The 26,172-nt window shown below is 37.9% G+C and overlaps 1 protein-coding gene across 1 annotated transcript in view; it reads right to left on the bottom strand.

The window, feature by feature from the left end:
• LOC122794706 (interleukin-6 receptor subunit beta-like) overlaps positions 1-26,172 on the bottom strand; it is a 1,250,292-nt gene that overhangs the window by 72,919 nt on the left and 1,151,201 nt on the right. Inside the window, exon 14 of the mRNA XM_044063351.1 lies at positions 7,950-8,031. Coding sequence (XP_043919286.1) covers positions 7,950-8,031 — 82 coding nt within the window. The remainder of the gene's footprint in view (positions 1-7,949; positions 8,032-26,172) is intronic.

Below are 26,172 nucleotides of genomic sequence, written 5' to 3'. Positions count from 1 at the left end.
TTTATTGTATATGCTTGTTTACTGAAATATCCCAATGACCATGCAAGACCCCTTTTTCAGCTGAGACCCAAAGAAAAAAGCTCCAAACACAAAAAAAAATATATAACAGTATTAAAATATCAACCATAATAATAAGAGATACAAAAAGCAAATACATGATTATTACAGTATGTTTAGAGATGTAAATAAACGGGTCTACTTTGACCCATCGGATTTACATTTTAGTGAAACTTAGTTTGGTAAGTCCAGTTTCACGAAAATGCATTTCTCTGAAAATGCACTTACGTGAAACTACACTTCACCAAAAATAAAAAACAAAAAAAATACACTAAAATGACATATGCAGGGGGGCAAACCCCCCTGCGCCCCCAGCCCCCCCGCTACTACTATATACCAACTCCGAGATCACACTACAGTGGGGAAAAAGGAATATTCCCTTATCCCCACTGTAACATGATCTACAAAAACAACCTTGGTGAACTGCAGTTTCATGAAACTGCATTTTCGGAGAAATGCACTTTCTCAAAACTGGACTCTAGAAACTAAGTTTTGCTAACATGTAAATTTGATGGGTCAAAGTAGACCCAAATAAACTCAAGAGATGCAAGCTGGCAAGAAGATATGCTAACAAAGAAAAATGTAGCAGGCAAATAATTGAATAGGAGAGGAGAATATAGGAGACAGCATAAAGATATACAGTAAGAGGGAAAAGTAGCAGGCATGTAATAAACAGGATTATACCAAAGCATGGCAACGGAACCTCTCACACTACCATTGGTGACCTACAAGGTTCAATGTTAGGATCCTTTCTTTTTAACATTTATAGGTTCATAGGAGGTTACTAGGCTAATGGTTGTAAGGCCTTTATAAGCCTAGCTGTGTAATAACACCAGTACCCTTACTGACCATAGTTAGATGGTTGTTGATAGCACAGCGATTCTGTGATCAGCACCAACTGCCCCTGTCTATAAGAGACATAGGTGCCACTCCTGGGGTGAATTTACGGTCATCCATCCAGTTGTCAAGATTGTGCTTTAATAGGGACACTGAGGAGCTCTGCTTCACATGGAGTGGGAGCTTATTCCAGAGGAGTGGCAATAGCTGGGAAATGTATCTGTTTCTCCAGCATGTTCTATTAATGTCACAGGCTAGGTTAAGATCCCTGGAGCGAGTTATTCTTGTCCCATTTCATTCGCGGATGTGCAGCATTTCCATTAGGGTAGGGTCTGAGACTGCTACACTACAGGCCAGGCACAGGTCGCTTCTCAGCAGCCTGTATGATACACAGTACAGTGACAGGGCATTTGGACTTCCCATGTATGTCATGTTTTGGAGGCCCTGGATTCTCTTGGTTAGAAACCTCTGTGGACTCTCCAGTTGCTGCAGGTTTCTGGTGAGGTACATACAGAAGAGAGCATTGTACTGAGTTAGTCGTCTGATAAGGGTTGAGTACAGCGGAGTTATAACCTCCCTGGTCTTGGATGCAATGTCCTTATTTATGAGATGGACAATGTAGAATGCTTTTCTTACCACTACTGACACATGGTGATCAACGGTTAGATTTTCATATCCAAGCTACTTAGTTCTAGCCAGCATGCTAACACCTTTAAATGCACCAAGGATTCTACCCTTACATGCTCAACCCCGCTCATAGCCAAACTGTGCAATATCACCTAAGATTCTTTGTTCTGCAGTTGAATCCTGGCTACAAAATTCCAACTTACTTCTTAATCCCAGCAAAACAAAACTGATGCACTTCACTCCTAAACAATGTCTCAGCCAAAAACAATCTTTTAGTATAACATTATCTAATAACACTAAAACTGAGACAGTAATACAAATTATTCGATTAGGTGTCAGAATTGACAACAGTCTCAAATTTGTCCACCATGCACTGCAAATCATTGAAAAGACACATCAGAAATGTGTTTCCCTCTTTGTGGCCAATCAATACCTTACTGAGCCTACAGAGAAAACAATAGCCTCAATCTTCTAACATCCAACACTCTTATATATTTCTCCAATCCCTGTAAACTTAAACATCACTCAGAAAGCCAAACTCTCCTCCCGCTACAGCAAAGTAGCCAAATTTACTTCCAGCCTTACATATAGACCACATCAATGGGAAACCTTAAAACAACTAAACTGGCTTAAACTATCCAACTACCTAACTTGCACACCACTAATAATGAATTATTCTTATTTATTTTTCAGAAAAATGGCCAGCAATAAAATATACCTAATAGACTTGCTCTCCTAATATAAATAAATAAGTCAAACAACTCAGCCAGTGAAATAGAATATTCTCTCACTGCACCTCTAAACTCTGGAGCGCCATCCCAAGTGAACTAAAAAGGACCAACAAACTCTCCAGTTTTAAGCCTTTCCTTAACAAAGATGCACTCAGTCCTGGCTATGCTCCTGCTCCTCACCTGGCTGACACTTCCCTTACCTTCAGCTGTTACGGCTCTTCCCATCTATCCTTCACGTTCTCTTCCTTATCTGAAATACCTGTACCATTTCTCCACATGAACTATTCAGTCTAACCGTACACTGATCTACCATATCTAATTATTTTCTTATATTCCATCTACTTTACCAGTAATAACTACCCTTTATCTGTGCAATATACAGACGTTATCCTCTATGACTACAACTCCTATGCAAAATCTCATCTTTCTCTTCATATTAACCCCTTTTCCTATTTTACTTACACAATATCATATCTTTCTCTCTACACTAACCCTCTTTTTTCCTATCTCACTCACACCAAACCCCATATCTCAGTTTGTATGTATTTGTCAAGTTTCTCTTAAACCTGTTCCGCCATGAAGGATAGCACTTCTGTTTAACTGCCATACGTGCATTTGTCTTTCAGACAATACACTTTCTACACTGAAAACTGAGATGTCAATCTGCTGAACTTTACTAAAATGCACTTTTAGGCTTGTTACTTCTGTACACTATATGTTTTACTGTTGTAAATGTACTTCTTGTTATCATGTGAAGGGACATTGTCAATGTAATTGCCATTATCTAAAAATCTCCCAGGCCTCCAATGAAAATAGGCCTTGCTCATTAAGCATTTTTCAATAAAGACAAACAAACAAATGAATAAAACATCAGATGACAGAAGCATTCTTTCAGAAATTTCAAAAGCTCTGCCATGAATCAGATACATATGTCAGTACATCATGTACCATCTTGACAAATCGGGTCTACATCAGCTTATCGAAAGCTGATAACATCGAACGCTAGCTGATCAACCATTAAAGGTCGAACAACCAAAATAGCGAACACAGAACAGAGATTTTTTCCCAGGAAAAAGAAATCGCTGTTCCACAGAAAAAATAAAAAAAAACTAAAAAATAAAACACAACATATACCTATATATTTAAATCGATCAAATACTATTTATGTCAATGTACATAATGTCAAAAGAAATTGATCGACATTATCTACATTGACACGTTACTATGAATTCGCTGAGAATTTATCTCAGCGCATGCAAAACTTGAAAAAATAAACACAAAAAAAGCATCTTTTTTGCAGGGCAACTAGCCCCCCTGCATCTCCCACACCCTTGGCTAATTATTATATCCTAACTCAGAAATTTCTCAATCCCCAGGGAAAAGGGTATATTCCCCTTACCAGAGATTGATGGCCTTGCACACCTGTTGACCATCTGTTTAGTCAACCAAAGTGTGTCGATTAAACAGATGTCAACCAGAGTACCCTTTGACAAAGTTGCCAGGACCCATAATTATATATATATATATATATATATATATATATATATATATGTATATGGGTCTACCTGACAACACCGACAACGAAATCACCGACACCACATAACCGACAGTTCACAAACACAAAACCTCACATGCCCGACACACCATAATACCGACAATCAACAAATAAAACAAATCCCCTGTCCAAAAAGCACACACACAACACAAGCACACCAAAATCCTTACAAACCCACACTAAACCTCACATACACAACTATCTACAACCTTAACCCGAACCCTAACCCTAAGACTGTCACTACCGCACACTCACCTAACCCGCGCCCTAACCCTAACTCACTTAACCCACCCCTAACCCAAAGACTGTCACTACCGCACACTCACCTAACCCGCGCCCTAACCCTAACTCACTTAACCCACCCCTAACCAAAGACTGTCACTATCGCACACTCACCTAACCCGCGCCCTAACCCTAACTCACTTAACCCACCCCTATCCCTACAGACCATCAATATCGCATACTTACCTTACTCGCACCCTAACGTCCGTAACTACCGCATACTTACACAGCCTTTTCCCATGTCGGTGTTCTCAGCGTTTTTGTTTTCATCCGTCAGTCTTCTCAATTGTCGATCTTCTGGCATCGGTGATTTCATTGTCGGTGTTGTGATGTGTCGGTGTTGTCAGGTAGACCCATATATATATATATATATATATATATATATATATATATATATATATATATATGAATTTTATTTTATTTTATCTTTGAATGTAAATTGACACTATGGGCAACACCCAGGACCTCTACAGTACTTTCCACATGTGTTTTAAACAATCATGAATTCTTCACATTCTAACATTTTTACATCTTTCTATAACTTGCTTACATCTGTAATGAAACACAGAAGTTTGCTTAATCAATATTCAAAACACTGCAACTGAAATATATAAAACCTAAAATACTGCAATTACAAAATGTCATAATGCAAAACATCTCAGAAAACTCATTAAACTTTATTTTTGCAGAGGGGCTACAAAGAAACAGAGAAAAGGGAGAAGTAAGGTGGGGGGGAAGGTGCCTTTTCCTGTTATTTCAGGTAATTTGAAAACAAAGTTCAGATAAACAAATGCAAATAAATAAACAAACAAAAAAATAAATAAAATAATCAACTTTGAGGCTAATCTAATAGGGAGGCGGAAGCCAAATACACTCTGGCTAGGCTTATAAATGCCCTAGGGCAGATAGCCTAGTATCTACCTATGAACCTATGAACCTAAGCAATGGTCATCACATGAAACATCAACACAGAAAGACTTCACGTAAAGATACTTGATACTTTGGTGGCTCTGTGACACAGAAAGATAAAGCCTGATGGTGCTAAGGATGGCCTAAGTGTGACTACTGGTTTAGTTGCTGGTGGAGTCATCATAGGCTAACCTACTAGCTGGCAAGTTCTAAATGGACACTACTCTCTGTGTTTGTGTGACTATTAGTTGGTATGTACAGCTTTGGAGGGGAGTGGGCTTGTCCCCCATATGAGTAGCACAGGGGTACTTTTAAAAAAAAATCATTGAGTTAAAGGTTCAACCAGTTGTTTTCATCCATTTCTATGTTTGTAAACCATCAACTGGACAGGATGGCAAATAAGATGGACAATACTTGTTCTAATGTCACTGTGTGTGTGGGGTAAGAGTTGGCCAAGGTCTCACCACAATAGCTCTACTTCACTGGCACTCAGGTATGGATACTCAAGGAACAGGGAGTGGGCACATGAACCCAGCCAAGGAGCATGCATTTTCTAATACAGCTGTGTTGGAATGTAGAAGCACACACTCACTTTCAGGTAAGCATAGCTGGGCACTGCACAATGCAAAGCCAGCCATGAGAAAGGTTAAGTGCATAAGTGAAGAAAATCCAGTCCCCTCAGGATGACAGTTACACACTGCTCTGACTCTCATCTCTGTGGCCTAACAACAATAAGGTATGTTTCCAAAAGGCTAAAACTATTCAGAAGTAGAAGACCCTCCTCTGGCTGATGAGGGGTGCTAAATCTGCTAGGTTGCTTTTCAGAAATGAGGTTTGTCACCAGTAAGGTTTCTTCCAGAATAAGTAGACCCTCCCCTTCCCAAAGGTGATATACATGTCTGTGCTGCCAAATGGAAAAGGCAGAACAAACAAGGATAACTGGGCAAGTGCCAGATATAAAGACACACAAAGTACTGACAAAACGTTAAGCAGCTCACTGTAATGATCCTTCCCAAGGAGCACTATTTATCAAAATGGCACTGCAGCCCCTGCCTATTTAAAAACATACCATTATTTAGTTTTAATGTGCATATTATAGCAGAAACATTTGGAATAACCACTTCTACTATTTTCCCTTTTACCTATACTTTTTAACTCTCTTGGCTGCCACACAACAGCCCTCCCTCACTAGTCCATCTGCTCATTTTTTAGCACTACTGTAAATAAAGAAGGACTCATAAATATGTATTAACACTGGCATAAAATGTATTTCCCATGCAGCATGCACTGTAGTTTTTGCTGGCTGCCATTCGTCTCCTCAATCCTTTGTCTCTACCACCGAACAATACACCTCATATTACCAAGAGTGGTTCCCTCTTTCTAGTGGGGATTTACTTGGTTAGTGCCCCTGTTTGTAGGCACCCAGTTGTGGACTTGGTTGGGGAGACATGGTTGCATGGGCAGATACAAGGGTTATTTCTTACTGACCTAGCAAACCACCCCTCAACAGCACTGATGTGTGGAGCACCATGGCACTGACTGTTTAACGTATGCATAGTAATCTATTCTGTGACATACTTCAGCATCTTTTGGCAACTTCTACAGGACGTCAGTATGTACAATAAAAGTCTCAGAATTTTATATTACTGTTCAGGGTTTTGTATTAGTGAGTGATGTGTTTCAGTTTGTGTTATCATATGTAAAGTGTTTGTGGTGGGCTTGTGTTTGAGTATATGAATACATTCACTAGATGCTATTTGAACTACTAATGATTATCCTGGCTTTGGGATTCCAAGATCCCCTATCAATAACTGATCTACTTCACAATAAAATCTTAACCCTGTATTGCTGTTTCTACCGATGCTGGAATTCCACATACATTTTCTTTTATTCCGAATGTCAACTTGCTTATAATCATGTCAATGCTTCTTCTTTTTCAAAACTTGATAAGGATTCGTTCTTATCTTGTCACATCGATGACATTACATCATTAATTTGTTCTTATCTTGCCACATCGATGACATTACATCATTAATTTGTTCTTATCTTGCCACATCAATGACATTACATCAATTCGTTCTTATCTAGCCACATCAATGACGTTACATCATTAATTCGTTCTTATCTTGCCACATCGATGACATTACATCATTAATTCATTCTTATCTTGCCACATCGATGACATTACATCATTAATTCATTCTTATCTTGCCACATTGATGACATTACATCATTAATTCGTTCTTATCTTGCCACTTTGATGACATTACATCATTATGTTCCTTGTTTGATTACTTTGTCTCTAAGAGATCTACACCTCAAAGAACGTTTGTCTTTGTACTGCCCTTCAAATCAATGTCAGTGCTGGTGAGGTTAAGTTTCTGACTGTAATACCCAGCTTCAGTACTGCCAAGTACCTACAAGACTGATATATATGCCTTAATCTGGAAAATTATCCTGTGGTATGTGCAATTAATACATAGCTCTATAGAGTGTGGACCTAGAAAGGCAAGTGCTTGAATCCATCAATGTTTGAGGACTGTGGTCGGATAACAGATAATTAAAAATAGTTAGGAATGGCTTAATCAAGAGATGTGATGTGGATAACTCATTCCAGGTAGTAACACCTATGTGGCTACAGGATTTTGGGGTTGGGGTTGGCATGATGGTTAAGATGTTTACTTCACAGGCGCAAGGTACAGGGTTCGGTTCTCACCATTGGTGTCTGTTGCGTTATTGGCTAAGAATGTACACGTCTGCAGAATGATTGTCCAGTATTTACTAATGAACCAGTCTCTTCATGGAATACACTGGTGTATAGTGACACTCTAGTATAGTACTGTCAAGACGAAATATTATTCAGCCATATACAGAAATGCAGATAATTTCTTCACAACTTAGATAGGAAGATTAAAGAAGCATTACAAACAAACAGACAGCGCTATACATACCACAACTGCTGTTATTTTAATTGCTTGAATGGCGTTGCTGTTTCCAGGGTTAGGGATGTTTGGCCAAAAGACCTTCTTTGTCCTACAAACAACAGATAATTCCAGTTAGATTCCCATTTTTGATTAAGCGTTACTATGTGAAGTAGGCTATTGTAGCTCAGACACAGTTAATCTAATCCAACTCAAAAACTTTATAGTAATGAAGGTATGATCCCGTGTTGTAGACAAGACTGCAAAAAATGATAGTTAAGCATGTTTTCTCTGTGTATCTTAAACATAGCTTGCAGAAACTGAAGAAAACACGTGGTTTTATGTGAAGATCCTCAACATGAACTCCACAGGCAATTCTCTCTTTCAGTAGGGATCTACCTCATCCTACTTCTTGCATGTGCAGCCCCAGAAGAGTTTATCCTGAGCCCTAACAATAATACTGCGTTCAGCAGTACTTTATAACTATGTGTAAACTTAGAAATGCAGAACACACTCTGGCTGGTTGAAGAAAACAATGACTCATTAAATGTGTTTATTACTGACATTCTGATCAACAGATTTCCCATGATCTTCATCTTCTTCTTCTTTCGGCTTTTCTTGGTTAGGGGTCACCAGAGCGGATCACCTGTCTGCTCATGACTGGCAGTGGAGTCTTACGGTGTCGAGTTGCCAGCCTGGTGCCCAACCTTCCACAGAAGGCACACACACACACACACACACACACACACACACACACACACACACACACACACACGCACTCACACCTAGGGCTAATTTAGAGTGTCCAATCCACCTACAGCATGTCTTTGGGATGTGGGAGGAAACCGGAGCAGCCAGAGGAAACCCACGTGACCACAGGGAGGACATGAGACACCGCACAGAAGGCACCCCAGCCGAGGATTGAACCAGGGAACCTCTTGCTGTGAGTCGACAACGCTAACTGTTGCACCACCACGGCTGCCCATATTTCCCATGATCTATGAAAATAAAAACTTAGCCATATTTGACTAGGCAACCATGCTATTAGATCAAAATGAGGCAATGGACCTGGTCTACATAGATTGTATAAACAAAATAATCCATTCTAAAAATAAATTGCGACTCCATGTATAAAACTTCAGTGTAACACAAAAATTAGCAATAACGTACTTGTGGAAATTATATAAAACAGTTAAAGACAGTAAGGACAGCATCAAGCAGGTTCATATTTAAAAAAAAACAGCAAAATGTTTTGGTTATTGTACACACGTCCTTGGGCTGGATAAAATACAGGTGTGTGTTGAACAACCATAAAAACTAACATGATAAACTTTTCTGGTCTCAGTGTTTACCTTAGTGCCGGTTCTACTGGTATGTTATGTCTACTGGGTCAGAGAATATGATAAAGAACAAAACTTACAGTAACTGAATGAATAAATAATATAATTTTCCTATTAAATAAGCTCCTGATGCCTCAGAATTTCACCACAAATAAAAAAATCCAGATTGTTTGTATTGTACTCTATTCAACACAAATATTACTCATTTTAACAATTCATTAATTTCTTTTTAAGGAAGAACACATGCTAGTCGCTGTCATAGTACGAATACAGCCATTTTCCTGCCTTACAAGACAGTTTTTCCTGTGACTGTTATATGCCTAGGTGGTAGTCTGGGCAATCTCAAAGGAAGTGTAAAATAAGGATGACAGAATACATAAGTGAGGTTAGATGTGGAGCTTAATGAATACTGTTGTAGGTCACTGCAATTAGGTACATGAGAAGAGATTAGATGCAATAAATGTCATCATTTTAAATTGTGTTTGAAAGGACTGAAAAATACAGAGAGGGCATAACTAAAATTGGAGGCACAACTTGTATTAAAATATCACTCACTGAGTTTAGTGAGACAAAGTGTGCATAGAGACTGGCCAGTGTTAGTTTGAGAAGAATTTTGCTTATCTATATTGAAACACCACTCTCAGATATATTCATTCCGGGTTTACTATTACAAGGTTGAAGCCCATAGTCCTGAAATGCACTATCCTGTTAACATAATATAGAACACCAAAGCATCCTGAGTACTGAATATTCTTACCACTGTAAACCCAGGGGTGGCAAATCCTAAAGTTCATACCATAGAAAGAACACCAAACCAGTAAAAAAAGACAAGACAAACCAATAGTGTAAACGAACTGCACAGGAACGCAAAAACTGTTGAGCAAAGGTTGTCCTATAAGTTAAATCCACCAAAAACCATGCTTGTTAAAAAGAGGAACACAGGTTTATTGAAGCGCTTTTCGTTTGTCTCATAGACAAACTTCTTCAGAACTGATAACAAACATACCAGTGTGCTTACATAATAAAATCTCAAGCCTTAATTGCAGTTAATTCAATCAAGCACATTGACCCAATCATAGTGGTAAAAAGAAAACAAATCAACAATCAACATCAAAGAATCAGGATGCTTGAACATACTGCCAATTTACAAAAAATCTAATTATTAAAATAAGTGTTGTCGTACTTTAGGGAAACATAAGTCTGTAAATACAACAATCTAAAACATTTAAAATATTGGAATGTTTCTACTTATTCCTATTCAAGACTGGTGGTGTGGGTACATATATTGACCAAACAAAAATTATCTCTTCAAATTAATCAATTTCAAAACACTAGAAATAGTGCAAGCTTCATTCAAACCAGGTGAATGATAAGCTTCTAGTCTAATCTGCCAATGTAACTCCTTTTCTAAAAGTTTAATTTGTACCGGTCCACCTCTACTGTCATTAACAATCTGTTCAATGCCAATGAACTTGAACTGGTGTGAAGGGTTGTCAATAATATGTTTTGCTAAAGCATTTGTTTCTTTACGTTTCCTAATAGCGTATATATGCTCGTAGATTCTATCCTTGAGCCTGCGCTCGGTTTTCCCTATATAGAAACCAGTACAATGTTGACACTGCGCTAAATATACTAACATGCTGGAATTACAGTTAACCCTACATTTTAATTTAAAAACATGTTCGTTAACCACAAATTTGTTTGATTCGTAAATATATTTACACCAATTACAAGCTTGGCATTTAAACATACCAGGGGACCTAGTTGACAGGGGTTTCTGCTCAAATAATGATTTCAAATTCCTACCTTTTCTATATGTTACCCTAGGGAAGGGGCCCATTTTGGAGAGCACCTCTGGGTCCGCTCTAAATAGATGCCAATTTTTCTTAATGATGGACCACAAAGAAGCACTGTCGACTGAAAAAGTGGTAATAAATCTGGGAAAATCAAATGCTTGTGGTACCAAAGATGAGTTTGTATTCTGCTCTTCAATAATTGGTGTCAAGTTGGTTTGTTGTACCCTCCTTAACACAGGTAGTAAAGGTTCATAAAACCTACTAGACCTTTTTGAAGATACCTCATCAATGAGATCATCAACCAATTTGGGGGGGTACGCTCGACTCAAGAACATCCTTTTTAATAATAGGCATTCATCAATGAAATCATTATCCCTACTTGTCATCCTGGCTGCTCTAACCAGTTGACCTTTTATCACTGCTCGTTTCTGTAGAAACGAATGGCAACTGGTAAAATGCAGCAAAGAATTTGAGTAGGTGGGTTTCCTGTGGATTTGTGCTGCGAAACAATTTGTGTCCGAATCTTTAATCAACATAATATCTAAATATGGGATCCTCGTGGTGCTAAAGTCAAAGGTGAATTCCAAAAAGGAAGTTGTGTTATTTAAGTAAGTTACAAATTCACCTGCTTGACTCTCACTCCCTTTGAATAGTATAAAAATATCATCCAGGTAGCGGGTGTAGTACATGACAAACTCTGCATAACTAGTTTCGTCTAACACAAATTGATGTTCCCAGCTTGCCATCACAAGATTTGCCACACTCGCACCACAAGGTGAACCCATAGCGACACCGGTGTTTTGCAGATAGAAGTTCTCCCCAAACATGAAAAAGTTCTTGGGTAAAATTAAATCCAACAGCTCACCCACTAAGGAAATGTCACGATTACTGGCATTCCAGGCTTTCATTCTATCACTGACCCACTCAATAGCGACCTCATGTGGTATGCTCGTGTATAAGTCTTTTACGTCAATAGTCAAAAAATTCAGAGAATCTGAATACGTCATTTCATTTATCATAGACAAGAAAGACCACGAGTCTTTACAAATCTGATTCTCTTGTTTGACATACTTCTGTAAAATGTTGTCAATCACTTTTGCACAAGCTTAAGATGGGGCTCCCCTACTATCAATCAAAGGGCGCATCGGTGGATTCCTTAAATCCTTATGTATTTTAGGAATACCAAAAAAAATAAGGAAATCTTGGATACTGAGTAGTCATGAAATTGTATAGTTTTAAGTCAATCCTCCCATCTATTAACATCTCCTCGATGTTGTCTTTGATAATTCTATATGCTCTATTCACCTTGTTCCTAGAGCTTAAAGCATAAGTGGGAGGTTGAAACAAAGTGGTGATTCTATCAAAGTAATCATCCTGCTCAAAGATAACGGCACCACCACCCTTATCTGGTTTACATACTCGGACATTATGTGATCTAAGTTGTGCTAGACATTCATTTTCTATCATACTGACTGGTCCATTTCTTATTCTAGATCTATCTACCATATTTCTAATGTCCACCTCACAAATATGCTCGAACGTAGCCAGTAATGGGTGTAAAGGTGGGTTAAATGTGCTCGGTACATATAAACTGGTGACTCTTTCTATGTCAACATCACCCCCCATCATTAATTTCAAATTGAGTTTCCTAGTAAAAGACTTAATGTCAATAATAGATGTAACAATGTCCAGACCTTGGTTAGGAACGTAGGTTTGGCCTTTAGACAAGAGGTCAGCCATTTCTGAAGTTATAAGGCAGTTAGAAAAATTGTAAACTAAAAAGTCACCAGATGAATTGGAACAAATAACCGGTCCCTCTATTGCATTCCCAATACTCATGTCATTATTACTCAAATGAGATGACTCTGAGGAAAAAGAAGCGTGAGGTGACCTAATTGGTGACTCAATGTCTGCTAATACATTACCATTAATGTTTGTTTTATGCTTAATATCCATATTTATCTGTTGCGACCCCTCTGATTGTTGTAATTCGACCATTGGCGCTTCTGTTTCGGTCGTGCGCCTAAAAAATTGCTATTGTTATTGTTACTAAATTCATCATGTGCACCATTATTATATCCAGTGTTGGCATTATTTCTGTTTTGGATACGTTCACTTCTTCTTAATTCAAAAGGGGGAACATCAACATTATCTACAATAGGGCTGTTCCCGGACTGCTCTGCGGTGGATTGAACTGTATCAATTTCAGTGTTGTTCATATTATTCCTCAAATTATTACTAGAAGCTCTAGAATTGTTTCTCCAAACTTGACTGACTGAGGGACTAGGATAAGCCAAGCCCTCTCTGTATGCTGTAGTGTCCCTGTCAAGTTTTTTAGTTTTTACTGATTTCAATTTAGTTAAATATGCGTCAGTGCTCGAAAAGAGTCTAGAATACTCATAGCGGAACCTGTCAAACAAAAGATCATGTTTAATTAAACTATCCAAGTGAACAGCCTCAGTGTTTAGTTCCTCAATCTGAACCAAGTAATGCTTAATCATTAAATGGAGCAACTCTGCGCCATGCTGGTCAATTAAAGCAATTAATTCCTTATGGAAAGCAGAGTTTGTAATCAAACCTGTTGGATATTGATAGTGCCTTAAACCTTTAGGCACTATCTTACGTGCTAAGCATTCTTGGAAATATGCAATCTCTAGTTGTAGTTTTTTAATTTTAATTAACACAGAGTCAAGCTGTTTCAAATTACTGACAATATTAGGTTCTGTTGAAGTAATGTCCGTACCAAGTTGTGATGCTGTTGCATTAAAAGATGGGGGCACTGAAACCCAGTCTGTGAATACAGGATAATTGTTAACAGTGTTACTCACCACTGGTTGAGAATTAGAAATATCCACTGAAGGAAAATCAATAGTGCCCCCAATGTTCGAAAAAAATCGGTCTAGTATTAGTTCCATTGAAACCAACGACTCCTCCGGAATGTGTTACAAACTGCCTACCCAGCGTGGCTGAATTAGAACTGGGTACGGGTTGTATTGGACCTAGTTGTTCACTTTGAACCAAAGTTCCCGGTTCAATAAAACCAGATACAGTGGCCGGAATTCTCCTCTGCTCGTCGTTATATATATATATATATATATATATATATATATATATATATATATATATATATATATATATATATATATATATATATATATATATATATATATACATAACACTGGCTAATAGGCCCCCTGATTTTCTCCTGACCTAACAACTACATATCAGAAGCATAAACAATAAGGTCCATAATCTGCATGCCCTCTTAGCAGTTTACTCCCCCGATATATTATGTCTTACTGAGACCTGGTTAAAACCGGTAACTAAAGACAGTGAGGTAATACCATCAGGGTACAACATCCTTAGATTAGATTGTACTACTATGAAGGGTGGTGGGGTAGCTGTACTCTATAAAAATATACTAGATGTTACTATGGTCTCCCTACAACCACCCCAGTTTAATAATGCTGAAATTCTTATTACTAAACTACAGATTAACAATAACAAATGCATAAACATTGTCTGTGTTTACATTCCCCCAGATAATAATACAAACACCCTAGAGGACATCATCCACTGGTTATCCAGTACCTACCCCCAAGAAACTATGGTGCTTGGAGATTTTAACATTGACTGGAACATCTGTTCCTTGGAATCTCCTACAACCGATGTCCACCTACACGGTTTTATGCAGCTCATATCCTCCCTCACTAGGACAGGCAAACCCAATAACAAAGATAGTATCCTAGATTGGATACTTATCAACAGCCACCCCTATAAGTACAAGTCAGGGACCCTCCCAAATGACTTAAGTGACCACTTACTTACGTACATTATCAAGGGCAAGGTGGACAACCCCCACCAGATCACCTTTAAATCCATGAGAAATAATAAGAACTTAAACTCCACCTATTTTCAAAATGAACTTAAAGCTTGCAATTGGTCAATCCTAAAGCACCTTTCACTGGACGATGCAGTAACATACTTTAATTCCATATTCCTTACTATTCTTGATTCTCACGCTCCTGCTCGCTCCATTAGAACTAAAGCAAAAACTGCCCTGTGGCTCTCAAAAGACACCAAATCTAAAACCATTGTTAGAAATAAGGCATGGGACAAATGACGTGCCACAAAAGACCCACTAGATCAACTCAGATACCAACAGCTAAGGAATCAGACAAAAAATCTATTATACTAGACAAAACAAATTCTACTACCATCTTCAACAAAAACATCACAACAAACCTCAAAAATGTTGGGCATCAATAAACAAACTTCTTCAGCCAGGAGAGTCCTCCACTCCTACCCTGTCAGCTTCCAGCCATAAATCCCCAGAGGATATTGCAAATACATTCAATAGTTTCTTCACAGAGACTATCCAATCCCTAGCCAGACAACGGGCACCCAGCTGCTCCAACCCAAATTCTGCCTCAGCCAATACCCCACTCTCCTTTAGCTAATACCCCACTCTCCTTTAGCTAATACCCCACTCTCCTTCAGCTTTCAGCCTGTTTCTACATCACTTATCAGATCTCTAATTAAGAAATTAAAACCAACTACTCTAGCAGCTGATCTCCTCCCACCAGAGTATCTGCAAAAAGCAGCAGATGCGATAGCATACCCCACCTCCATCATAATCAACAGAACCTTATCTGAAGCCACCATCCCCTCCATTTGGAAAATATCTCATGTAATACCACTCCCTAAAGGAGACAACTCCTTCGAACTGTCAAACTTTAGACCCATAGCTATTCTATCACCATTGGCTAAAATTATTCTAGAATGCCGAGAACCATATCGCTGATGCCATATGATCGACATTCAGAATGCCGACATTGTGAGAGGTCTTGCACTCCCCATGGGGGGCTTTGCCCCCCACATGCCCTGTAACTTTTATATACCAACTCCAAGATTGCATTACAGTGCAGGAATGGAAATCTTTCCATTACGCGCTATAGTGAGATGCCGGTTCTGCATTGTCGTCATTCTGAATGTCGACCACATGGTGTCGGCCATATGGTTGTCGGCATTCTGGAATGTCGGCAAACTGAAGGGGACCCATATACATATATATATATATATATATATATATATATATATATATATATATATATATATATATATATATATATATATATATATATATATATATATATATATATACATATATATATATATATATATATATATATATATATATATATATATATATATATATATATACATACACACACACAATGGATATAAAACGTGTTCACACCCCTGTTAAAATATCAGGTTTTTGTGATATAAAAAATGAGACTACAATAAATCATTTCAAAACTTTTCCCACCTTTAATATGACCTATAACCTGTATAATTCAACTGAAAAACAAACAAATCTGTTAGGGGAAAAATATAAAAAATAAAAAACGTACAATAAGTTGGTTACATAAGTGTGCACACCCTTAAACTAGTACTTTGTTGAAGCACCTTTTGATTTAATTGCAGCATTCAGTCTTCTTGGGTACACACCTGCCATCAATTAAAGAGACTCTGATTAACCCCAAATAAAGTTCAACATGGTCCCACACATCAGACGTGCAAGACTCAATCCTGGGAGTTGCAACATTGCAAAAAATTAACTGTAATTCAGAACAAAATAAGGATTTAGACACTTACTATTACAATATTTAAGTCTGCCCATACCTATTTAATATTTATTAACTGAGTAAAGTCTCATTGATTACACTCACTCTTTTTAAGGGAACAAAGACTCCCACATGAAATTATAAAACATTATCAGTAATACAAAGTAGTTGTAAGAAAATAAAAAGGTAAAGTTCAAAATGCTAGAAGAAGCAGCCGAACACAATCAAATAAACAGCATTGAGACGAAGACAAAAGGTACTTTAAGCACAGATGTAGAGAATAAGAAGACAGGCAGAGGAGGCAAATAATAATCTTCTACTGCATCCGCAGCTATTTGGACATCTCAAAGGTGAGTTAATTCCTTTATAAGGAAGGGAGAAAATGCCATAAAATAGGTAAGAATGTGGAAAATGCTCTGCCACTGGATTTATTTACAGAAGGGGTATTTGAAGCAAGAACTGTACTGAGGCTGTAAAGTTGCAAGCAGTATATACAAGGTGAGAAGATTATGTAAGAAGAACGTGGGGCATACTGAATGAGGCAAAACAAATGAAGAAACGCTACAACATCTTGTAAGAAAAACCACTCAAGTCTTGTGAGTACATTACAGTAGAGTGTATCCTTAGAGCCTCAAAGCAAATCTGGTAACTGCTACTTATAATGATAACCTTGTCTAAGTCACACCATGGAGGGGATATTAAAACCACTCCATCATGATGGGATGAATGTAGCTTTGGGTGAACTAAGTGTGACTTTTTTGACATCTTCATTTATGTCTTGAGAAAAGTAGAGATCAAAAAATACACTAAGGTGCTTGACTCAGTCAGCTTGAGGAATAGTCTCTTCGGCCTGAACATGGATGCTCCGGAAGTTTGTACGTCTGGCTAAATGCTTAGTAGTGCAAAGCAGAATGGCATTACGTTTTCATGTATGCAAGTACAGTGTAACAGCTGATTCCTGAATTAATTACTCATGCAAATCTTTATGAAGAAAATGAACCTACAGAGTGACTGACTCTTTACATTAAAAAAAGCCTGGCAGTTAGTGCACTTAATTAAGGCTCTGTGAGCTGCTTCTCGTGTATAGAGTACAGGGTTTGATTCCTTCCATTTCCCTTATTTATTTTACTTATTTATTTTATTTCACATTTGTTAACCGGGTTAGTCCAACTGAGTTTGCAAACATACCCATTTTTAGTGGAGACCCGAGGGGAAAGAGCCCCAGCAAACATAAGCAAAAGATAAACATACAGGACAAAAACTATTAAAAAATAACAATGCAAATATGAAATTAATTATAAATAGAAAAAATAAAAAAATATGAACATTAAGGGTTGCACTGACAGCAGTGGTCTAAATTTACTACATATAAGAGTAAAAACAAAAATATAATCATTGTTCAAAAGAAGGAAAATGTACAGACATTGATAGGAAGTGGGGGGAATAAAAGAAATAGTGTGGAGAATGGGAGGGGGAAAGAGAAGGGAGGGGGCTATAGTAGTAGAGCTGAGGGTTTAGGAGGTTACTTTAAGCAGAAGTTACTAACAGAGTAAGAAAGTTACGAGATGCAACAGGTTATACAGTAGAACAGACTAAGACTACATGTGGTCAAGACAATGGCATAATTTCAGGTTTAGTAGGTGGGATTTAAGCTACTTTTTAAAACAGGGAAAGGAAAGGTTGGATCTAATATAGGGAGTGTGTTTGTTCAAATTTAGTGAGACAGAGTGTTTGTAAAGTAGTTTGCCAATATTCCTCTTGGGTTTATAAACTGAGAGAAGATGCTGCTCAGCACTCCAGACAGGCCGGGGGGGGGTAGAGAGTAACATGGGAAGCGAGAGCAGAGCAGGCAGAGGGGTTGTTGAGTATGGAAAAGGTAGTGTGGAGTTGTGATTGTAGGAGAAGGTGCAGAAATTCCAGCCACTGAAGTTTGTTTAGTGAGAGGCAGTAATGCGATGAGAGTGGTGGGTTTACAATAAATCTGGCAATTTTCTTGTATGTTTATTCCAGTTTCTGCATTGAGGTAGTTTGGATATTTGTAAGGAAGGGGGAAGCATATAGAAGACTAGGTAAGAAATGCCAGCACAAGAGTGCATTTAGTGGCAGTAATGAGGAATTTTTTGTTCCTATAAAGTAGTCCAAGTTTTTGGTGTTTTTTTTTTTGATGGCCTGTTATATGTGAAAATCAAATCTTAGTCAGTCAATTATTACCCCAAAGGAGTTTGGTGTGTGAGGCAGGGGGGATAGTGGTGCCATCTAGGGAGGAAAGAGAAAAGTTGGATTTAAGGTGAGATTAGTTTACAGTGTGATGCTATGTATGTCACTTAACCATACACTGGCTCCTGAGTCAGCCCTGTAAAGGGACATTTGTATCCAGTGGGCTTACCCAGTCAACATATGTATAAAAATAAAACATTGGCAGGTGCTTTACAGTCTAAATAACATGAGTGCTTTATTTACTTCTGAAGCTGTTTCTGGACTTATCAGTCATTTCATTTCATGAGTAAGTTGTCTGGCCAAGTGCCCATCTGAGTAAATTTTGATATCTGGTAACTCAGACTATAATTTGGTCAGATGGGACTAAAAGATGAGTTACTGTTAAGGGGTCACCTCTTCTCAAAGTAAAGTAACCACAGACATGACAACTATAGGTGTCGTACAACTATAGGTGTCGAGGGCACAACTTTCTGCATGGGAGATAGTGAAGGCATTCACTCTAATAGAAAAGTTTTCCTTAAAAGACTTCTGATCAGACCCTATATGGGAAAGTTACTGTGCTATTATCTAGTGTTTAGCAATAAATCAAAGAAAGAGTGGATGGCCAGAAAGTGACTGGTTCTATTTATTTTGCTGATGGCTGTTTTCTTGGTACTGAACGTGTTTAACTCAGACCCATGCTTTTTCTTCCTCCTAAGGAAACAATACATTTATTATACATTGTAATACACTGTATTGAATTTATGTTGCTTTCGGAATGACTGGTTGCTTTTTCTCTGATTAATGTTCTTGGGACCCTTAACATTTTTTTGAAGATGAAGACTACAGGAGCTGCATATTCTGGCAAGTAAGCATTTTATCTGTCTGTAAGATAAGGTAATTTTCATAATCAACCCACTTATTCCCATTTTACATGGGATCAGGATGTCACTTCAACTGTTGCAACTTCTCTTGAGTAAGAGACACTTTCCTACTTTCTTTTGACTGTCATGGGTGCCTGTCTCAGGTCTTCTCTCATGCAATCCATCCATCTATTGGTTGGATGCTGTCATGTCATCTTGCCTTCTTCCTGTCTCTCCCAAATCCACTTTACCAAACTGTCTTTTGCTTTTCTGAACAAAGGACTGAACCACTGTAGTCTGTTCTCTGTGACCTTTTCTGCAATGCGGGCTATTTTGGCTTCTGCCCTGATGTCCTTATTTCTTCATCTGCCCCACAATGTGCATTCTACCACCCACCTCAGGCACTTCATGTCAATCACCTCAAGCTTCTTCAACTGCTCTGCCTTCTCTGTCCATATGGAAGGTCTGGTTGCATGACTGTTTATTTATTTAGCCAAACCAAATAAGTCCATAACACTGTAATAAAACAAAAATAAGTTCCAGGCCACCAACAGGATAAAGTATTCGAACTTTTTAATAATTCCAACAAATAATGAGCGCTTTTGTCTCAGTACAAGACCTCATCAGATGGATGGAACTTATTTTGGTTTATTTATTTAATTTGTTTATTTACTTATTTTTATAATTTACATATTTATTCAACAATCAAAGATTAGCAGTGGCACAACAACAGTGTAGCTCTCCTGCATGCTGCACTAATTATTTCCCATTGGCAATCCAGTTTTTGGCCGTACTACTATATTTAAAAATAAAATAACTGAAACTCTTGTACTGCTGGATTTGGCCCAACACTATGGACTATAACCTTTCAGATCTTTAGTATTCAAACATTAGAGCAAAAGAGATGAAAAATCCTTTGCTAGTCAGCAATTACTTTATATTTATATCCTTGACACATTTGTGTTATACCCTGTCTAACTATTTATATAACACAGAGCAACCCAGTATAGCTTATCTTAACAATGAATTCATGTAGGGAATGACAGATAACTATTCTCCGGATATCGGGTTATTTACTAACTGTCTTGTTTAGTCTTGCCCATGCTGACCATTCCTGAAATAAGAATTTTCCTCCCTGGTACAGCCCTCAGGTAGTTCCAGTCTCAGACTCTTGACTGCCACCAAACGTATCAAATCTTCAAGTAGTACTACCGCTTTAGTTTTACATTTCTGAGCGATAATCTTCTTTGCCCCTATCATAAGCAATGCAAAAACTGTAATTTCATTCTGGGTGAATTCTCCTTCCCCCATCTGAGCAGCATGCACTCCTTTGAGAAGATAAGATGTCCTCCCAATGGATCATCCGTTAATTTTCCCAAGTCTCTTCTACATTGATGTAATCTTTTACATTCCCAGCAAATATGTGTCCAGGTTTCCCATTCCCTACTTTCACGTCTCCAAAACTGTTTCCCTGCCTGTGGGAACATTATTTGTTTTCTATCAGAGATATAAAAGTACTTGTGTAAGCATTTCTGTACAAAGATATGAAACATTTTTGACTTTATGGCATATTTCAGGGCAATGCATATCTCAGTCATAATCTAATACCTGTCTATTATTTCCATACCAAACTTTAAAGTACAGTTTTGCCATACTTTCGTACTGCTATTCTTCCTGACCCCAAGTATTGTCTTATATGCTGTACTTATATTTCTCCTCTTTATAACTTTAACTGATCTGGCTTCTAGAAAGAAGGAAATAATTTCTGCTTGATTTCCCCTTGGAGTTAGATACTCTCAATAATTCCCTATATTCTGTCCACAGACTGAAATAATTTAAATAGCCTTGTTCCTGAAGACCAAAGATCTCTTTAGCTTCTTCCTAGGATATGGGTCTATCTTCCTCTGCTATTTGCTCCTAAAATCTAGGTTCCTTTTCATACTATGGAGGCTCTAGATCTTCTAACATCCCTGCAGGTGCTGATGTTGTGTCTAATACACCCCATTCCTTCACCCCCTTTAGTCCCCATTAACTATCAATAGATCCCCTTTAAATAGATCCCTTCATTGACTTTATTGTGTTTATACTGTATAAATTGCCAGAGGACTAATGGATCATTAACATCTGTATCTACTAACTGTCTTACAAACATCCATTTACATTTCGGAGCATGGTCTCTGTACTGTAACAAATACAGCAACCAAAGCTGTGTAGCTCTAAAGTTCAAGGTCTGACATAACCAGCCTGCCCCTAACTACTGGAAGAGTTAGTTTGTCCCAGTGAATCCTCTGTTCCCTCTGCTAAGTCAAGTCAACAACCATTTTCAATAGCCCGATCATCAAGAAGGTGGCCACCAAATGTCTCAATTGCTTTAGACCCTTATTACTACTTTCTAATTGGGGACATTCAGATAATTAAGTGCCAATATTCTCTATCTTAGTAATAGGCAAATATATGTGGGGAAGGAACAGTAAAGAAAAAAGGACCCCCAAATACAATTGTGATTGCCTTTTACAGAGATAAGATTCTTTATCAAAAGAAATTTCCCAGTGGAAATCCTAGACATTCAAGCAAAATTGTCTTTGTTAAGGTCCACAGTTTCTAGATGGGATCTCTCACAACGGCTTCAGCATATTAACAATGTGTGTCTCGCTCTTTCATTTTTAACTCCTTCATGTCCTCTACTCTGTCTGGCATTCTATTCCTTCACATAGGAAATGGTTTTGCAGGAGGTCTCTCCATAGCCTCTGCTGTCCTTGCATCTGTTGCCGAGTTATGCAGAAAGGCAGATTCATTATTCTTAGTGGCACCAGTGAGATCCTCCATCCTCAGGTTTTGAGCTGCCATTGTTTGAATGGGAACCGTATAAAATTCAAAGCCAGGATAGCATACCTTCAGAGTTATAGGATGCAACACTTTAAACCTAAGTTTCAGATCTTGACATTTTTGGATCACTGGAATAAATGCTTCCTTTTTTTAATGTGTGCCTGCATTCTAGTGGTGGTCTGCAAAGACTCTTGTGCCTTAAATCTTTAGTATTTTTCCTTTTTTTTTCCAAAGAATGGAAAATATCTCCTCCTTTTATATAAAAGTTTGATATTTAGCAATAGTATGTCACAGATGCCTTCTATTATCTGATTGGGGGACTGAAACTCTATGGGCCCGGTTGATACAAGTAGCCTTCATGGGACTACGAGTCCACTCTTGGAGACACTTTGTGATGAACATATAACAGTCCTTTCTCTCTAGTTTCTCTGGCACTACCAGGATGCATATATATTCACACCTTGATCTTTATTCTCGTTCAGTCAGGTCAAGCAACAGCTTGTTGCACTTCATTCTCTGGTGTTCTCCTCCCATTTTTTTATGTTATTGTTCTTAAAATGTTTTTTTAATACTTTGGAGCTTGTCTTCCTGGGCCGCTGCTGAAAATGGGTATCTACCCAGTCAGACTTTTCTAGTAATCACATACCAACGAACAAAATAAATAAATAAATAAAATAAATTAGTGCACAGCTCTGAGATAGCACTACAGTGTATGAAGATGGCATCCTCCATTTCGCTTTTTTTTTATAATTTTTCACTGTACAGTCCATTAATCTGCTGCTCATCCTTAGCATTTCAGTATGGCTTTGATCAGTTTTTTGTTCTGCAGTGATTAGGGCAGGTCCTGCTTATTGCTGCTCATCTCATCATACGTCTTGCTCTGTCACCACATCATGCACACTTCCAGAGTGCAGAGGAACATTTTGATTTTTCTTACTCTTATTTACTTCTATTTGCACTCAAATGCCTTCTTAAGTGACATACAGGTTTTGACACTGGGATCTGATATTACTTACCTAAATTTACCAGCTTTTTGTTAGTTTTACTAGTGTCCTGACTCACAGTATCTCAAGATCTGTCTCATGCCAGGACTGCCATACCAGAAGTCCCCCTAGTTGCATCATTGTTTTGTAAGATAAAGGGACTTTAACTCTGGAAAAGTGTGAGTGCTGATGTCTTTTGCTCTTTATATCCCTATTCCCAAACAAGAACAGGGCAGGTAATGCACCCTTATTGAGGGGTAAAGTACAGCATCATAAGATTAATTTATGAAGCCAGAAAAAAAAAATTATTTATTTGTCTTTGCTTACCAGTAAAGTCTGACTGAGTAATACCCATTTTCATTGGAGGCCTGGGCAGAAAAGCTACATTTGCTAACATTGCATTAAAATAAGTTCCAGTTAAACACAGAGTAGTTACATTTCTATTTACATTTATGCACAAACAGTAGTTATATTTATACATCCTAAGATTTTACAGCGGCAGAAGTTACTAAAGAGAAAGCCATATGCAACTTAGTGGATTGTAAAAGTGAACTGAAAAAGAGGTAAAACACATAACGCAATACATGTCTTAGGAATCTATTTGGATTCCACATTTTCTTTTACAATACTAATACAAAGATAGTCAAAACAAATCAAAATCTAAGCATGTCCTAAAAACACAGCAGACTTCTGACAAAATAAGTCAGAAAATGCATCAATAAAAATGTTATTCTTGCTCAGATAGGCTTGTGTCCTTCATATATACTCTGAGACACTATCAAATATGAAACACCAATGGAGTAATGCAAAACAGATCTGTAGGTTTGTGAATTTAGCTGTCCCAAGAGACAATTACAGTGTTTCCTGACAAAAAAAGAACTATTTCTGTAGTAAGAGCAATACAGCACTGACTGCAGCTGTAGCAACCTGGGAATAAGTAGTAAGGCCATGTCCTGGAGGAGCCAGAAGGGAGGGGTACCTGATGCGAGCTTGACAATCACATGGAGAGTGACATTTTGAAGTCCTGCAAGTTCACAAAGGTAAATTAAACATTATGAATACTGTTTCCCCAAATCATCTCAACTAAAACACTTATAATACCAACAAATAAATGAGTCTACAAAAAGACAAAGTTATGCCAAAAATCATAGCACAAATCTTAAAGATATCATATTATATCATTTTAGGGGTCTCTACCCCCTTACCTCCACCTCCCAATGTCTGTCTCTGTCGCCACACTCCTGACTTGTAAACATACTTCTTCTGCAACTGCAAAAACTCAGGAAAACTTTGAATTAAAAAAATAAACTTGCCTCTTGCATTTTCTCCATGTTATCGAGTATCAGAAAAACAGATAATACAAAAAAACAAGTTACAGTATTGTGTGACATTAACAGGATATGTAAGGGATGACATAACTGTGATATCACTTCATCTCACCTCCAAATACATATCCAACTGACTTGCACCTAGCGTCCTCTCACTACCACATATACTCATTCAGCCCCCTCTTACCCCTCTGCCTTCCTCTTCCATCCCATTAGTCTAGCTTGCTCCACCTTCGTGTGGAGCATCTGCTTTACATCTATTTGAGTTTAGTGCAATATTTGGGGTCTATATTACATCACCGAATGCCTAAAAAGCAAACAGTGATTAATCGACCCTATGTAAGTGAAATCTTACAATGTCGAACTGTCAGAACAGCGATTTTTTTCCCTTGTTGGGGGCTGCGCCCCCCCCCCACTTATACCAACTCCGAGACTGCACTACAGTGCCAAAAATGGCAAAGTAATGAAGCAGTCAAGCAAATTCTTTTCCAGGGAAAGAATTAATTTAAAATCCACTTCAATATTTTGCCTTTTCAGTCTTTATGTTCGACCAAGACGCATTTGAAAGAATGCGTCTTCGGTCTTGTAATAGGAACCCCAATATTTGTATATAAGATTTTGATTTATGAGTTTAGAACAGCATCCATTTGAGCTTACTACTATCTGTATATACATCCAAAAAAAACTGAAGCAGGTGCTGGAAACCAAAACTTAAAACACAAACCAACACCGGAGAAAAGTGAAAAGCCAATAAATATCCAGCAGTAGTCCAATGAAAGCCAATAAATATCCAGCAGTAGTCCAATGAAAGCTAATAGTGTGGATTCCATTGTTGCTACTTTGAGTCGTGTGGATTCCATTGTTTTTCATTGGACTACTGCTGGATATTTATTGGCTTTTCACTTTTCTCCGGTGTTGGTTTGTGTTTTAATATCTGTATATACATCCTACCTTTATTCCTAGCCTCTATCTAGATATTGGTATATCTGTTAATTTCTATGTTCCATACTTTATGTATATCTAATGTTTGCTGCGGTATGTATTACTTGCCACTGTATGTATATTCAATTGTTCATGTACTCTGATGCTCATTTACTGTTCTGTGGAGCTTTTCTCCCCAGGCCTCTTCTGAAAAAGGACTTGTGTCCAGTTGGAATTTCCTGGTAAACAAATGTAAATAAATAAATACATAAATAATATGGATGTTGACAAGACAGCTGCTGACGAACCAAACAGTCCTGCTAAGCACATTTTGGCAGACAGCTGGGTGTCTTGTAGTACAAAGGGATGT

This window comes from Protopterus annectens, chromosome 2.part1, assembly GCF_019279795.1.
Source record: "Protopterus annectens isolate FY-2018-M chromosome 2.part1, PAN1.0, whole genome shotgun sequence".
Classification (NCBI taxonomy): Eukaryota; Metazoa; Chordata; order Ceratodontiformes; family Protopteridae; genus Protopterus; species Protopterus annectens.
This window is presented reverse-complemented; position numbering and strand designations above follow the sequence as displayed.